This window comes from Ammodytes marinus (assembly GCF_949987685.1).
Source record: "Ammodytes marinus genome assembly, chromosome: 4".
In the NCBI taxonomy this organism is placed as follows: Eukaryota; Metazoa; Chordata; class Actinopteri; order Uranoscopiformes; family Ammodytidae; genus Ammodytes; species Ammodytes marinus.
The window spans coordinates 6662755-6679434 of NC_137233.1; the positions used below are offsets into that span (position 1 = coordinate 6662755).

At 40.7% G+C, this 16680-nt stretch overlaps 2 protein-coding genes across 2 annotated transcripts in view; both read right to left on the reverse strand.

Annotated features, from left to right (window-relative positions):
• itga7 (integrin, alpha 7) overlaps window positions 1–8428 on the reverse strand; it is a gene marked incomplete at its 5' end in the record, with an annotated part of 38795 nt that extends 30367 nt beyond the window's left edge. The window contains one exon of the mRNA XM_080026234.1: window positions 8199–8428. Coding sequence (XP_079882360.1) covers window positions 8199–8428 — 230 coding nt within the window. The remainder of the gene's footprint in view (window positions 1–8198) is intronic.
• Window positions 8429–12603: 4175 nt separating this feature from the next.
• On the reverse strand, window positions 12604–16552 carry LOC307249493 (protein shisa-5-like). The gene is made up of 5 exons (XM_080026226.1): window positions 16466–16552; window positions 15656–15809; window positions 15372–15547; window positions 14673–14834; window positions 12604–14080 (listed from the first exon to the last, which is right to left on the reverse strand). Exons 1-5 carry the CDS (start codon window positions 16530–16532, stop codon window positions 13947–13949), a joined length of 693 nt encoding a protein of 230 aa, XP_079882352.1. The 5' UTR covers window positions 16533–16552; the 3' UTR covers window positions 12604–13946.
• Between the last annotated feature and the right edge of the window lie 128 nt (window positions 16553–16680).

The window sequence follows — 16680 nt, forward strand, 5'->3', positions numbered from 1 at the left end:
TGTGTGTGTGTGTGTGTGTGTGTGTGTGTGTGTGCATGAGTGAGTGTGTTTGTGTGAGGGCAAGAAAGAAAGAGAGAGAAAGAAGAAAAGAGAGAGAAAGAAGGAAAGAAAGAAAGTAAAACAGGGGGAGTTAATTTGACAAATGACTGAAAAATCAGAAAAGCAAAGACTTCCACATAATTAGAAAATAAAGATTGAAGAGACTGGTTACTTGGTTACTGATTGCGTCTTTGCCATTCTAGTCATATCGGCCCCTATTCCGCTTTATTTTCTTATTAGCAAGATTAAAACCTGGTGAATCACCATCAATGAAGCTCTGAATATCATTATTACAAATGACATTATTTACAGTTTGACAGCCATGTTCCCTTTAGCATAGCTCTCGTGGGAATACTTAATGTCCGTTCAAGCTGGCTTCAGTGAGATGGAAAAGGCTTTACAACTGGTATAAATCATCTGAACCCTGATAAAGGCGTGTTAGCCAAACCAGGATACTATATCTGTATCGCTTTTCTAAAATAAATAAGCAAATGTTTTTTTCACAAATAAAGAACAACAGTATATCTCGGCTGGTTTACTCCAATTAACAGCAGAGGTTGTGTCATTGAATTAGGTATTACGCTCAAATTTTGTGATGTAAAATCCTGCCACATATCTTCATAACTACTAGCTAGTATGAACCTAGGAATTGAGTAACTCAGGTTGGACAATTAAAACTGAAGACATGTTTTAGTAAAGAGGCATTAATGTGTTAGGTCAAGCATACAACTGCCAAAAATCACAATGAGGTGGCTAAAACTGACCACACACCTTGTCTTGTCTACGTCCTGTCTTTTTACTGTTTATCTGTAAGTGTGCTGTCTGTCCATAATGTACAGTGTTGTGACAAAGAACTTCCCCTAGGGGACAATAAAGTCTCAGGTCTAGAGTCTAAACGGAAACAAATTTAACTGCAAATCCTTTATAAATGTTTTATTTTTATTTTATCTTTTCTTTTTCTTAAAGAAAACTAAATGTTTGGTATATTTGAACAAATTCCATTCAGCGATTCACTTAAAACCGAACACAAGAAAATCGAATGATGGCTCACGATAACATCCATGTACCAATTCAAGCCATTCAAGCAATTCAAGCCATAGTTTGAGGACCTTTGAAAAGATAAGAAAGTGGAAGCGACAACGCAAATCCATTCAAACATTTTTAAAAAATGATTCATTTGACCAGTGTTATCCAAGGACTTTCCAGTGGTATCAATAAGCAAATCTCTTTTAATAAAAAGCAAACAAAACGCCTCCACGTCTTGTCATTTCCTCTTCCTGTCGGCTTTTCACGGCTTCTCTCTGATCTCAGATCTGTATCAGTTCCCAGAAGAGCTGCCACCGGCTGATTGATTAAACTGCGTCTTTACCAGAGTCAACTCAATGGACAAACAAACACACACACACACACACACACACACACACACACACACACACACACACTCACATTAAATCAAAGCATGGCCTTCCATGATTTATTCATCTCAGCAGCTCCCATCCCCATCAGTCTTTCGTCCCCCTCCCCCACATATAGATCATACCATATTTGAAGTCAAATCAAGGTAACGCTTTAACCGCAGAGTTTTATTTATCAAATACCAAATAAGGCAAACCTAACAAAACCCTCATTACAGTAACACAAAAAACAATAATCATTTGTATTGACAATGCAAAAAAAATTGACCCTCTAAGGACTTTATCAGCCAACAATCTCTGAAGTGCAGATGCAGAATCAGCTCTTGTTCATCCTACGCTGCCAAACTATAAGCAATTTTTTCTGCATCTCCAACAGAAGTGAGTTGTATATTTGGTCCTGACTCTGCAGATTGTCCCTCTCTCCCTCTGTGTGTGTGTGTGTGTGTGTGTGTGTGTGTGTGTGTGTGTGTGTGTGTGTGTGTGTGTGTGTGTGTGTGTGTGTGTGTGTGTGTGTGAGCATGTGGTCGGCTCGAGTAATATTGCTGAAAGCTCTCTGCTAGGCAGCGCCGCTTCCCACCGAGCTTTTGTCCTGGCCTAGGCAGCAGTGTGGAGGAATGGGAGAATGCTAAATAGACAGAGAGTAAGTGGGAGCTAGTAAAGAGCATTTATCGTATGTGTGTGTGTGTGTGTGTGTGTGTGTGTGTGTGTGTGTGTGTGTGTGTGTGTGTGTGTGTGTGTGTGTGTGTGTGTGTGTGTGTGTGTGTGTGTGTGTGTGTGTGTGTGTGTGAGAGAGACTGTAAAGCCCATACATGCTATATACCCTTTGCTCCTTGGGATCTCTCATATAAATAACGTCTGCAACAGGGTGAGCTTCTACATTTACGAGGCTTTCACGTGAATGGCCTCTATGAGATGTAGCAACAACAGAGAGAGCAAGAGAGAAAATACATGAATTGAATTAGGGAGGGAAAGGGGGGGTGGGGGCGGGGGGGGGGGGGGGTCATTCTCGAGTCTTAAGCTGAGGCTGAAAAATCGCCCTATTATCTGGCTATTTTCATGCAAATGAGGCCCCAGAAATTCTTTATTGTGTTATGAATTGTGTGAAGCGGTTATGCTGGGCCCCCTTTAACACACTTTTATATGTATTAAAGAGACGACACTGGAAGGTACAGAGGATATTGTGTTTGACTCCTAAACCAAACGTAGTGCTAAAATAAAGGTTATCAACTAAACCCCTCCAATAAACCACTGTTCATTCTTACTTACAGTATTTGTAAAGAATAAACTATCAGGATAAATTATCTTAAGAGGTGCTGGTAGGTGGATTTCTGAACTTTGAAGAGTGCTTACAGTCTTAATGCTAAGTTAAGCTAAATACCTTTTGCCTGTATAGCTCCATAGTTAGTTGCACGTGCATGATAGGGGTATAGCAATCTCCTCATAAGCTCCATAAGAAAGCAAACATTTCCGTGAATGTCAGACTATGGCTTTACCAGTAATAAATGCTACCTCCTAATAACTGAAAACCTGCACAGCACTGACTTACTTATCCGTTGCATTTGACTTCTCTTTGCAATCCCCATAACCTTTTGGAGGTCACCCAAAAATCTCTTCCACGCTAAACTCTTTTTTTTTTTAAAGCTGTGTTAATCAAGCCTCCAGTTCATTGAGAGGATTTGTTCGGCTTCAGAAAGCTCTGTTTAAGATTCTTACTCAGCCATTGAAACCGAACTCGCAGACTAGATGTCTGGGATTATGTGGGATACCTGTGGGCCCCACTGGCAGCTTTAAAACCTGACCGATAAAGAAAGGCGCCAAAACAAAGTCCATGGTAAATGTTAACTGGCTGCAATTTCTTTGAGACTTTCCACTTTCCCTATATGACAGCAATGCATCAGACAACTTTAAGTCTAATGACATCAAAAGCTTAAAGGTGCTACGAGGAACTTTCAGTTTGTGTTCATTCTTGCACCCCCTTTAGACAAAAGCGGCAGTGTTTTCACTATGGCAGCTGTAGTTCCTTGTCTCATTTGCTGTTACATGTAATTTGTGATCATCAGAGTACAAATTAGACAGTCAGAAATATTTAAATGTTCCTTGTAGCACCTTCTTACAACGTTGTCAGTGTCCGGCTTTGCTTCATAATATGATTTGAAAAAAGGATATTGTTCAAAAATTATTAATTTTCCTAATGAAAGGCTGCATGTCAAGACAGAGGAAATTACTGCCGTGACTCAAAACACAACAACAAAGGAAGGCTTAACATCATAAGTCAGCACAATGGAGGTCTTTCAAGGCCAGATAAAGATTGCTAGCAACAAACGATAACAGATGATTTGTGAGCCGCAATCAAAGCAGCACTGCCGTCCCCCCCTACCCCCCTTTATCAAAGCACTCCAAAACAGAACAGACCTTTACATTAAATCATGAGGCAGGGATCGATATGAACAAATGCCAAGAAACTGCAAGACTGTATCTAAATGGTACAGGTACAGTCCAATCTACGTGCCTTTATGTGTAAAATACTTCCTGTATTTCATACTGTCATAAATTTGCTCTAAGTACATTGCTGTTTGCCATTAAAAGCTACTATACAGCAGTATATAGAATCAGGTGATCAGGAATCAGCAGTGCAGCATCCTGTTTTTTGCACCAATTTGGTCCAGACTAAAACTATACTCAACAAACCATTGGATGGATTGTAATGGGATTTTGTGCAAAAGTTCAGGGTCCCCAGAGGATGAATTGCAATAATGATGCTCCCCTGATTTCTCACGTAGGTTTCGGGAATATTACTTTTTTATCTGTCCACTTGTTCTTTCTTTCTTTATGAATGTATTTCTAATTCCAATATTTTCAAAATAAAATAGACTCTGTCCGGTGTATATGATTGCTGTATGCTGACTTTACCATAGTATAAAACATCCAGTAGCTAGCTGCTGTATCCAGGAAGATTGACAACAGTGGGGTTAAGCTCAGGGGGCTTCCTGTCTTCACCAGGCCGTGGTGAACTATTAGCGGAAACACTTCTCATAGCATTATAAATAGCAGACGCACACATAACTCAGACTCAAATACCCTCTCTCATCTCAGTCTCTGTCTGGCGGCAGCAACAGCAGCAGCAGGAGAAGACCCCCTTAAGTTCAGTTTGGGGCCTCTGCTTCAGGTCAAATACAACCAAGACCAATCGTACAGAAAGTTGAAAGTAGTCCGGTGGGGACTCCAGATCCGTCTAGGGCACTATGACTTTTACAACATGTCATTGAACGCATCACATCAGTCAGTATGGAATCATTGTCTCACATGTCTTGAACTTTGCCTTGGCCTTTTGCTACTATACTGAAAGGGGTCTGTAGGGGGTTTGGAGCAGCCATAAGAGTGTACTGAAGAGATACTGTAAAGCCGAACAAAAAAGACATTCATTCCAATAAAACCTGACAGCTGTGTTTCCGAAAGCTAAACGTCTGTGTGCACTGCTTTTGAGGAAATACATATGGCCCCTGACAAACTGTGCCATTAATAATATAATATAAAAATTAAAGTATCAAGTAATCAAGTATGATTTTCTATTTGCACATTAAAGGTGCTCCGAGGTACTTTCAGTTTGTGTTCATTCTTGCACCCCCTTTGGACAAAAGCGGTAGTGTTTTTACTATGCCATGCTGTAGTTCCTGGGTGAGGGTACCCATGACAAAGACATTAAGAAAAACAATATAAAAACAGCATTCTTTGCACTGATGGTCTCGTTTGTTGTTACATGACAATGACAAAAATGAGACTGTTTTAGAAATATTTAGAAGTTCCTGATAGCCCCTTTAATGCCATGGGTGGTGTGACACAGCCGTGAGTCAGCACAGAATATAAAGCATCAATGGAGTAATATAATTTTCACCATTGAATCCGTTGGCGTAACACACACTAAAGAGCACTACAAAGTATGACCGCAGGCGACAGTAACCCACACCTTCTTAACATAAAGAGAAAATGAGTCAACAGGGTTAACTTACGATAACTTTGAGGCAAAATGGTTTCCCGATACAGTACATCAAATGAACAGAGACGATGACAGGAATACCTTAGAAACTACACTCCCCAAAATCTAAAACTGCAACCACATAGAGGGCACAATAATAAAGCTTAATGGAAATGCATTATTCAGACAGGAAAGATAATTGCAGCGTAACTATCGGAGTGATACATTTCTCTCACTGCAAGTGCAATAAACATCCATTTGAAAGGTTTTGACCTCCCGCAGTCCACAGTGAAATCATCATGTCATCAGGGTCTATTTGAGGACTCTGAGATAATGATTTCTGGAAAATGAAAGGAAGGAACCAGCGAAATGTATACAGTAGCAATATGTCAATCGACAATATCAAAGGAACATTATCTTGAAGACCAAAAACAGAGCTTAAAGAGAGATACCTTAAGAACAGTTTTGACTTAAGTTACTGCAGGTTTTAGTTAAGGATGAATTAAGAACAATTTATCTTACTACTTAGAGTGAGTTAAACCATTTAACAGGACATTGGAATATCCGGGAAAATGTCCCAAAACTGAAAACATGATTAGTAAGTATCATGAAATCATTATGAAATCATCTATGCCTACAGTTGGTGACATCACATCATCCTGGCATTGTGGGATGAGTAATACTGTTGCTATTATTCATCCAAGTGCCTTCCACTAGATGATTCACCATCACAGCTTAGTTTTTTTTTTATTTAGTGACTGTCTGCCTCCATCCATGGCACTAACTCCACTGATTTAGCCCAAGGCATTTTCTCAGGACTGTTGCAGTTTTTAAACGTGGCCACAGTAGTACAGCTCACAATACTTTAAGCTCATGTGTTTTTAGAATAAGTTCCGGGAATTTTGCTGGACAGCGGGCAGATTTTTTACAGAGGGGGTGACATGACTCTTGCTCGGACTGTCTATGTGTGTCTATGTGAATGCTGATGTCATTGGTCTCACCAGGCGACAGGATGACTCCAGCCCCAAGTAAACTGAGGAGCCGAAAAGTTAAATATGGAGCTCCAAAAACAGGCACCTGTAGTAAATGAATTCCCTTCCCGTTCACAAGCATTTCAAGCTCATTCTAAAGTACATGATATATATACATGTTCATGTTTTCTGAACTGGACATTACGCTAGCACAGTGCTTTAAAAAAGTTAAGAGTTGAGCTTATTGTATATAACTTTTATGCAACTTTATATTTCAACCGCATATTTCCCTTCAACTTTTTTACTCCAATACATTTATCCGAAAGCTTCACGTTACTAAATCATTTTCAGTTTTTGATTGCACAGAAAAATAGGCCAGTACTTGATGAACTTATAAAACAAAACATGTGGTCATCTATTAAAAAGTAAGCAAAGAAGCAGACAGTATAATGGTTGTCAAAGGTAGCTGCATCGCAACCAGCCTACAACAGCAAATTGAAAATTACACAAAGTTAATCGTTGATCCTATTCACAAATATGAACTGTTATTATCCACAGTATAACACTCGCAAGGGCCATTTTCATACACAACAAATACTTTACTTCTACAATTCTGTGCGATTAACTTGTTAATGTATAGGGACTTCACAGATGGCTATAACTGTTCCAACTTGATTGAAATGGAAAGAACAGTTCCAAACCAACATATAAAGACTCTTTTTTAAGATATTTTTTTGACATTTTTATGCTTTATTGATAGTGTAGAGACAGAGTTGAAATGGGGCAGAGAGGGGAGTGACATGCAGAGAACGACCGCGGGCTGGATTCGAAACCGGGTCCGCTGCTGGCCGAGGCCCATTGGGGGGGGACGCCCTACCAACTGAGCTAAGGGCGCCCCCAAGACTCTTTTTAAATGCCATTAGTATATTACAAACAGTTCTCTCCAGCATTACATCAGATGAAATATCTGCAACTCTGCGCTCCCTTCTCTAATAATAATCACCAGGGTGTGGGAGATGTAAATTAAGGTCTTCTCTCATTTACAGTCATGCGGTAAACACTTCCCATGATTTACTTTCAGACCTGTAGTTATAATTTATTCATGGTTTTGTTCGAGGACGGGAACAGGGCTTATGAGTTCCAGCCACACTGAAAGACACAGCGAAACAGCTGTTGGCAAAACAGTGCATCAGAGAACAAACATGGTCCCATAGAAGAGTGCGCACACACACACACACACACACACACACACACACACGGAACATGTCCATAAACACATACACACACAGTCTGGACACACTGCAGGACACATGAGTATCTCCGGAGTCAACATCAGTACCAAACTGTTCTGGTAAAATCACTTAAGAACCGTTTTTCTGTTTTCCATTTTTGCAGAATTCCTTCCAAGCTTATTCAGCGCGCCTTCTTTCATCCACTCTCCAACTCCTGTAAATCATCCTTTATTAACTCAGGCTGTACTCGCGCTACATGCTGCATACATGAACACGCTAAAACTCCTGCACCAAGCTCAGAGTTATGGGTGTAACACAATGATTTAGCAAATCCCGAGGACTGTGCTGCAGCAGAGAAAATGCTGACTGTAGCAGCCACGCAACTCAAAATATCTTGCTTTTTACTGTAAACAACCTTACAGAAAGAAACTAGCATTTTAATTATACATGGTGAACATCTTGCAGGATGAGCAGGTGCAACGCATTTACATTGAGTAGCCTATGTAAGACATACACACACACACACATGGCAAAGCTATAGTAATAAGTGCCGCATTCACCCACTCACCAGCTCTGAGACTCTGGGTTAACCTGCTGGTGAAGTGCTAGAGAGAAACCAAAAAAGGTGCCGTGGTCCCCCAACTTGTGCAGCGTGTGAGTAGTATCCAGGTTAAAGCCATTCACTTGGCTAAGGCTAAAAAGGGTTAAGATGGCCCAGAGGAGGGTAACCGTCCTGGGATGAGAGGGACAAGACGAGGGGGGTACAACCGTGCTCCCATGTCCCACCGGTGCTGCCATAGCAGGGTGCAGGCAAGGGGTCCCTTTGAGCCGAAAGCAAGTTCAGTTCAAGAGGAGGAGATTCCTTCAATAGCACCCAGACACAGGGAGCTAAAGAAGAACGGAACCAACAAAAATAAAAGAAAGGGCAACAAAAATCCTATGTTCTTATGTCCTCTCCTTGTGTGTGTGGATCGATGCCTTCCCCTTGTTTCCCAGTCCTCCTTCCTTCCCCTTAGCTCTATCGTGCCCGGCTCTCAACTCCGTGTGCTGCTGTCAGTCTGAAGAGCAGGCTGTGAAAATGTGGCCGCTACTAGAATGTGTGTGTGTGTGTGTGTGTGTGTGTGTGTGTGAGAGAGAGAGAGAGAGTGTGTGTGTGTGTGTGTGTGTGTGTGTGTGTGTGTGTGTGTGTGTGTGTGTGAGAGAGAGTGTGTGTGTGTGCCTCTCTCAATGCATGTGCGCCTCCCCCCTCCTCTATAAGCTCAGAGGGAGACAGAGGACAAGTGCCTTGAATAGCCCGCTCACTCCTCCCCCCCAAACCCCCTCCCCTCCTCTCTTTTCAGACCCTACCACCACCACCCCCCCCTTCTCTCAGCTGACATCAACACTCAAGGGACTGCTGCCAAAATACCAGGCAAGGTTGTCAAGATACTTGGAGACTATTGAATAGAGAGAGAGGGAGGGAGAGAGAGAGAGAGAGAGAAGAGAGAGACAGGGTGAAAAGACAGCAGAGCATTATCTTTTAAGTTCACACGGTTTTCAAACTGTATCTTTCAGTCGGTGTACACTTGTTTTCTGAATTTCCTTCGGGATCCATAACGTATTTATGTATCTATCTATCTATCTATCTATCTATCTATCTATCTATCTATCTATCTATCTATCTATCTATCTATCTATCTATCTATCTATCTATCTATCTATTTATCTATCTATCTATCTATCTATCTATCTATCTATCTATCTATCTATCTATCTATCTATCTATCTATCTATCTATCTATCTATCTATCTATCTATCTATCTATCTATCTATCTATCTATCTTTAGCAGGTGCTTGCAGATCTTAGGGTAAAAAAAAAACTGAGGTAGAATTTGAAAGTGAAAAAGGCTAAGCACATGAAAATATAAATGTTTTCTTTTGTCTTCTCACTCTAAAGCTTGAAAGGCCCTGACGTCTGACGTCCGGCGGCAGCGATCTGGAATGAATCGGGGCTAGACAAAAGGGGCCGAAATGTGCACAGTGACCCGGGAAACTTTATTAGAGACCCCTGGCTCTCCTCAGCAAAGGGAGAGTGGGGAGTGGAATGGGATGTGCAGTGACAGAGCATGTGTTCACACAGACACAGAGACATAATCAGGAAAATTGCCCCCCACCACAAAGCATACAGTATTCAGCGTGATTTCAATTTATTCACTAATATGGTTTTCCATGCAAGTATAGCCCAAACAAACAACATACTGTATATGCCCTCTCTCACCCACAGCTGCTGTTTTTTTGAACCAGCTGATTTCTGTGACTCTCTCTCAGGTCAATCGGTGCACAGCTGTCAGTGTGTCACCTCTTCAACTGTTCCAAACAATAAAACCAAGTTGCACACATGGCAGTTGCCCCTCCGAGTGCCGACATGACACAAGGAGGTGAAACACTTGAATTTGAAGGAAGTTTTTGTATAACTTTAAGAGGATATTTAGTTTTTTGAGTCTCTTGAATAATCCGCAGCAGTTATGATTGAAACAAAAATAAACTGTTATCTGGCGATAAAACTACAGCTGTGGAAAAATCTCAATTTAGCATACAATTGAACGGATATTTAAGTTTTTAGGTTAGCATTCATATATGTGGAGAAAGAAGTTTTTCTTCTGGCCCCCTCTGCAACAGCACAAGGCTGACTTCTGCTACAGCGAAAGACTCCCCGCAAACTCTTTATAGTGACTGCCCTGATCGCCATCTCCATTAGGAAACACAATAACTATGCCAAAGTACCGCATACAACCCCACTTAAAAAATATTTAAAATAATATTACAATAGTGAACTTTACCTTTAATTCTGAAGTATATCCCTCACAGTCAGTTGTATATTGTTTTCTTGCAGGGAGCCTTGAGCGTTTACAAAGAGGCAGCAGAAGCTCCTTGACAAAAACTTCCCACGTTAAAAGGATTAAAACTGACCTTAGATTAGTGTCTCTGGGCACTTTCATCAACATCTATACGCTCACCAGGTTACAGGGCGGATGAGGCTGAATTCCTCTCATGTGATCTGCCTGGCATCAGGAACCAGCAGCTACCTGCCAGCTACTGCTGTCAAACGCCCTCTGCCCCCTGCTGCCTGTATGTGGTATGAAACATATAAGTGTCCTGTACACCCATATATAATGCAAAAATAAAATAAAAACAATAATATTCCCTTAAGGTGCTACGTGGAACTTTTAAATATTTCTCAAACTGTCATGTTTTTCCTCTGATGATCATAAATGACATGTAACAGCAAACGAGACCATTAGTGGGAACAACCCTCTTCAGGAACAACAGCTGGCATTGTATAAACACTACCGCTTTATAATTAAAGTTATAGTGTTCTGTTTTAGTTGAAACTGTTTAACAGACATGCTGGTTCACCTATGATCATTTTGGTGTAGTCTAGTTTGTTGGTGAGTTGTAGCTTAATGAGTTATACTGTAAGGTGTTTCTAGTATTTGTTCTACCCCATTTGTATCAGTGAGGTCAAACTAAATGACAGAAGCAGCACAGGGAGGCTGTACTTGCTAATGTCAGCATGCTAACGTGCCATCAGTGACAAAGTTAACATGCAGCTGTTCAAGATGTACCATCGTATTTTAGCGAATTAGCAGGCTAACCATTGCTAAGTGGCATTAAAGCCAAAGTAAAGCTGAGGCTGATGGGACTGTTATCAGTTTGGTGGGGAGGCTATTTGGTCAAAAACTAAAGAATTGGACAAATTAACGATATGACTTTAAGGTCCACTTTATCAAATTGATGATGGCTCTTGTGGTATGTTCTGGGACCAACAAAGGTATTACACTTATCTTAATGGAGAAGATATACAAATATATAAATCCCTTTTGAAAACGTGTTATCAGTTATAGGCTACCCTTGGCGATGGAACGGATTTAAAAATATCGAAACATAAATAACGCTGGCAAGTGTGTTTGTGTTTCCCAAGTATGTGGGAAAGTTCGGCATGCCTGTATCTCTTTGGTTCATCTTGGCTGCAGTGAGAGCGCTCCCATCGGGGAGTTGTTGCTTCTTGTCAGCAGTTGCTCCCACACACTTCTCACTGGCTCGGTGAACAATCCCTAATAACTTTCTAAAACCGCATCAAAAGGTTAATTTTTGATAACACAGTTTGACCCCTATGGCTTTCCGTTATCCATATAATAAACAGGAAATCATAACATATTTTTAAAGCACATGAACAGAACACTGCAGTGGTCTCACCATGGGTCTCACACACAGTTAGAGTCATTTTTAGTATCTGTCAGTTGTGGCCATATTGGTTTCTATTGTTGGTGTCAATAGAGTCAATAGTAGACAATACCAGAAGGCTTCAGCAGAGATAGGAATGGTGTGGGATGTTGAGAAACTGCTGAAAAAACAAATCTTAATGGCGTAGTGGGCAGGAGGCCAGACAACAGAACAGAACAAAGCCTGGAGTCAGATCGACCAAATGATGGAAGAAATGAAAAGAGATGAAAGGAAAGGACTGTGGTGACGGCTGGATGTAAAGATTATCTGCCACCAACGGCCATGACACCGGTACAAGTCCTCATTAGCAGTCTGAGCCACACTTCAAGGAGAGATCTTATTTTAGACGGCAATCAGGGAGCACTACATACATATACAGCCTGGGTCATTTTTTCCTGTTATAGCCCCACCCTGTCACTTCCATGAGTGAGATAGCCGCAGTCAGCACTATTACTGTATTGATTAATGGATGGTGTGGGAAGCTATGAAAAGGGAGTGGTGTGATGGTTATTATGGGGATTAAAAGCAAGCGCACACCCACTCGGGCTATTTAACCGCACGTGATCCCCAAGGGAAGATAGGCTAAACTGAGCAACAGTGGTTTGGAGTCACTGCGTCTCATAGCGTTCATTCATTTACAATGTTGTGGATTTTATAACTGATTTTATTGTATCGTTTCTCAGAAGCAAGTTGGAAAATGTCTCCGTGGTCTTTGGTGCATTAATAGGAACAAAAGCCTCTTTCACAAATAAACATGACACAAACACCAGAAATGTGTGCAAAGTGCAAAGCGTGACAAGGTTTTGTGTTCTGAAAAGTCTCAATACAATCTTCATCACGTCATCATCATCGCCCACTCACTGCTGCAGCAAGAAACGTCTCACTCAATACATTTCTTCAACATAGGGCTATGCAAAATATAATAAAAAAGAAATAAGAAGTACCGTACATATATAGAAAACAGCAAAATGACAAAAAACAAGATTCAGTTTCTTAAACTACAATTTTTGTTGTAGGAAAAGAAGGTCTTTAAAATCCAAGTGTCCATAGGTCACTCAACACAGAGCGTGGTGTGTTACAGACCCATGTGGCTGACTTTGACGCTGTGGTACTTTAGATTCACTCAGTGCATTTATCTGTACCTTATAAGGTGCTACGAGGAACTTTAATATATTTCTGAAACAGTCTAATTTTTCTCCTGATGATCATAAATGACATGTAACAGCAAACGAGACCATCAGTGCAAAAAATGCTATTTTTATATTGTTTTTCCTAATGCCTTTGTCATGGGTACGCTCACCCAGGAACTACAGCTGGCGTAGTAAAAACACTACCGCTTATGTCCAAAGGGGGTGCAAGAATGAACACAAATTGAAAGTTCCTCTGAGCACCTTTAAAAAAACGACAGAAGAATTATTACAGTAATTAAAAGGAGCACAATGTTTCATCATCGTACCTAAAGTGTATAGGTGGGCTCCTACAGAATATGTCCACATCTTCATTCAGCCACATATCTTGTAAAAAAACACCTGTGATTTTAATCCTCCATCTCATTCATAAATAAGCCCCTAATCAGACACAGCAGATGTCAGAGGCATATTGCATTGCATGTAAAATGACATGCTTCATAACATAACTTGGTAGTACAAGCATGCAGCAAACTATCCCATTATTTCCTTTTAATTTAAATACAAACATGAGGCAGAGGCGACCTCTAGTGGCAATTAGAAGCATTTCAATTGTTTCATTGTAGTTTAAACGTTTCTAATAGTTTGAGGTGCTACTTTTAGGAACATTTAACACTTCAAAAGTTTCAGCTAAAAATAGGCGTATAACTGAAGCTATTATTAAGGTGTACCCGTAAAATGCAGCAACAGCCAGATATAGCGATGTGTGTTAGAATCTTAAATTCTGGATGCAACCCATAGGCTACTGTATTTCCCAAGATGGATCCGATTCCAGCGTATGTGTCTGCATCAACACATGTAATCCATACCTCTCCCATTCCTATGAGAATGTGTTTTTTTGTTGTTGGTCTAATTAGCTATCCTGTTAAGGGCCATAAGAGGGGTTGTAGGGCAGCTGTGAAAGTTGTTCAGAATGTGGTTGCTGTGCGTAAGGCGTTCCTGGGAGGGGGTACATCGGCTGGTCTGAAGAGAACGCAACTGGAGAGTACGCTGGATCAGCTGAAAAGACAGGGGGGAAATATTTGGATTGCTGTTACTATTATGTTGTTTTCCAAATGCAGAAGGCACTTGCCAGACAGTGAACGTACAGTGGTGGGTCAAGAAGAGCGAAACAAAACAGGCCACTGCGACATCATAATTTGTAAGGTTGCGGTGACCTCTGAGTCAGACCTCCTAAATCTGATCAGTTCAGAGTAGAAGTGTAACGTTGTGCTAAATTTGACAACAATCTCTCAATGCATTCTTTAGTGTCCTCAAAAGGTTTGATAGTGACCTTGACCTTTGACCTTTTGAAACCGAAAATCTCCAGACTTTTACTCTTTTACTTTAGCTGATTGCTGTCAGTATGTGTTGAAAAAAATCCCAAAAAATGTTAAGTAAAATCAGTGGATAAACTATTTAATATGACGAACATAACAGTACAAACTGATTCGTAGCATCCTATTACTTGGACAAGAGGCACAACCTCGGACAACTGGCTGACATCAACGAAGCCAGCTTAAACTGTATACTAAACCTCTCAGCATTAAAAAATGTACCAACCACTGCTTAGCAGAGCTATTAAATGTATACATGTTATGGAATGACTCACTAGCTTCCTGGTATGATGGCGGTGGTGCGTTAGGGTTTGGCATGCCTCCATATCCTAGCTGGACGGGTACAGGCTGGTAGCTTGGGTAGGAGGGATGGTACCCGGATGGGGAGTGTGGCTGCTGAGGCGGTGTGTGGACTACTGTGGCTGTGTACGTCACATCTATAGGTAAAGTCATAGTAGAGAGAGTTTGTGACTTGTTGGCAAAGTTAAACAAATTACATTTTCTGATATGTCAAGGGCACAACAAGATTTTGATTAAAGGAAAGGTTCAAAGTGTAGTTCATTAGAAGGATAAACCCCTTGAGATGAATCATCTCATTTTCGAGGGGGTCCTTAACACAAACATACAGAAAGTACACAACACAAAATACATTCACACACACACAAAGTTATACCGAGCCTAACTACTCCACCTAACCTCTGTTCAAAGCTTCAACATTTTGGGGGAGACATTTTTTTTTCTTAATTGTAGGGCTATATCCCTGTCTTTCTTATTTTATTTTTTATTTATCTGTACAAAAAACAACGCATTTTAGCCATTGGAGATTCTAGTGAGTTGCTGCTCCTCTGATACATTAGACTTTACATAAGAGAGCAAATACTGTTACTGTGTTACTGTGAACTGTTGCTCCATTCAGATGCTCCAACACTTTCAGTTTCAGTTCCCTGAACAAACAAAAGAAAAGGGCTTCCTACTTTGTTCCCTTCGGTCGCGTCCTTTTCGGCACTTCTTGTAGCACAAGCAGCAAGGAGCCACAAAGCAGGTGATGAGACCCATACAGATGATAATGGGGACGATAGTTCCCAAGACGCTTCCGAAAATCATAGCAATTCGTGATCCTATCAAATTCTTTGGCCTGGGAGGAAGAGGACTAAGACACAGAAAAAGATTTTGAGATGTTGATATTGGTTCATATCAAACTTTTTTCTCTAACTTTGTATGATGGAGAATGACACCGTGGTCTTAAACAGGAGAGAACCTTTTAGGGCAGCGTTCCTCTTTTGCTTGAGTCCAGTGTTTACTCTTGTCCATGCAGCAGTATCTGTGGTTGCAGTCCCCACAGCAGTAAAGGGCACATTGCTGGGATTCATGATAGCTACTGTCTGCATCCCGGAAGCTACTACAGTAATCAGCTGAAACATAAACCATATAGGGGCATGGTAAAACGAATAGTACAGTATAACATGAGCTTATAAGATTAAAGAAATTCTGGAGAATTCTTGTTGTCAAAATCACTTTTTTGTCTAAATCAGTGAATATGTCCTCAATATGCTGTGTTATACTGGCTCTGTAAACTGGCATGTTGCTAGCTACGATGAGTAGGTCTAAGCTAATTTGTTTTCATAAGCCTACCCTTTGTTTACATACCAGTTTACAGTGCCTATAGGTTGTGTATTACATAACTCCAGATTTTTTTCAGCATGCAAACAGTACAGACAGTTAGCAGATCATGAGGAAGAATTCACTGATTTTGACAAAAGGTGATTTTGACAACAATTGTCTCCAGAATTGTTGACCCCACCTTTAACAGCTAAACGTTTCAATATTTAAGTCAAATATATACAAGAACAAACAAGTGGTATAGTCAATGGCCCCCTCCCCACTAAGAATAAGGAAAATCCCTTAAAAGAAAAACTGTACCTGGTTAATAACTATACTAACTTGACTGTATCGTGCTGGTCTGGCTTCACTTTCTAGCTGTCTAGAACACGGACACATGCCTAAGGAACATCTAAACTCTCGGAAAAAAAATCTTAAACCTGTTGAAAATGAATCAAATGAAACTCACCCCATACAGCTGGGATCAAGATCCACCCAAAGACACACACAGTACTGATCAAGACACTTGAGACCATGGCTGCTATTAAATGGAGTAATGAGGATATGACTGACTCTGCAGCTAGACGACTGTTTCAAACTCGCTCTCTTCGTCCCTCCCTGTAAGCTTGTAGCCCAACAGCATTCCTGTGTGACTTCAAATGAAATGCTTGCTGCTGTTTAGTT

Excerpts from the sequence above, each read along its gene's own strand:
- LOC307249493 (XM_080026226.1), bottom strand. The coding sequence starts at position 16,532 with ATGGTCTCAAGTGTCTTGATCAGTACTGTGTGTGTCTTTGGGTGGATC. Across the intron at positions 15,810-16,465 it reads CTTGATCCCAGCTGTATGGG|CTGATTACTGTAGTAGCTTC; the intron begins GTGAGTTTCATT and ends TTTATGTTTCAG. Across the intron at positions 14,835-15,371 it reads ACGCGACCGAAGGGAACAAA|ATGTGACGTACACAGCCACA; the intron begins GTAGGAAGCCCT and ends CTTTACCTATAG.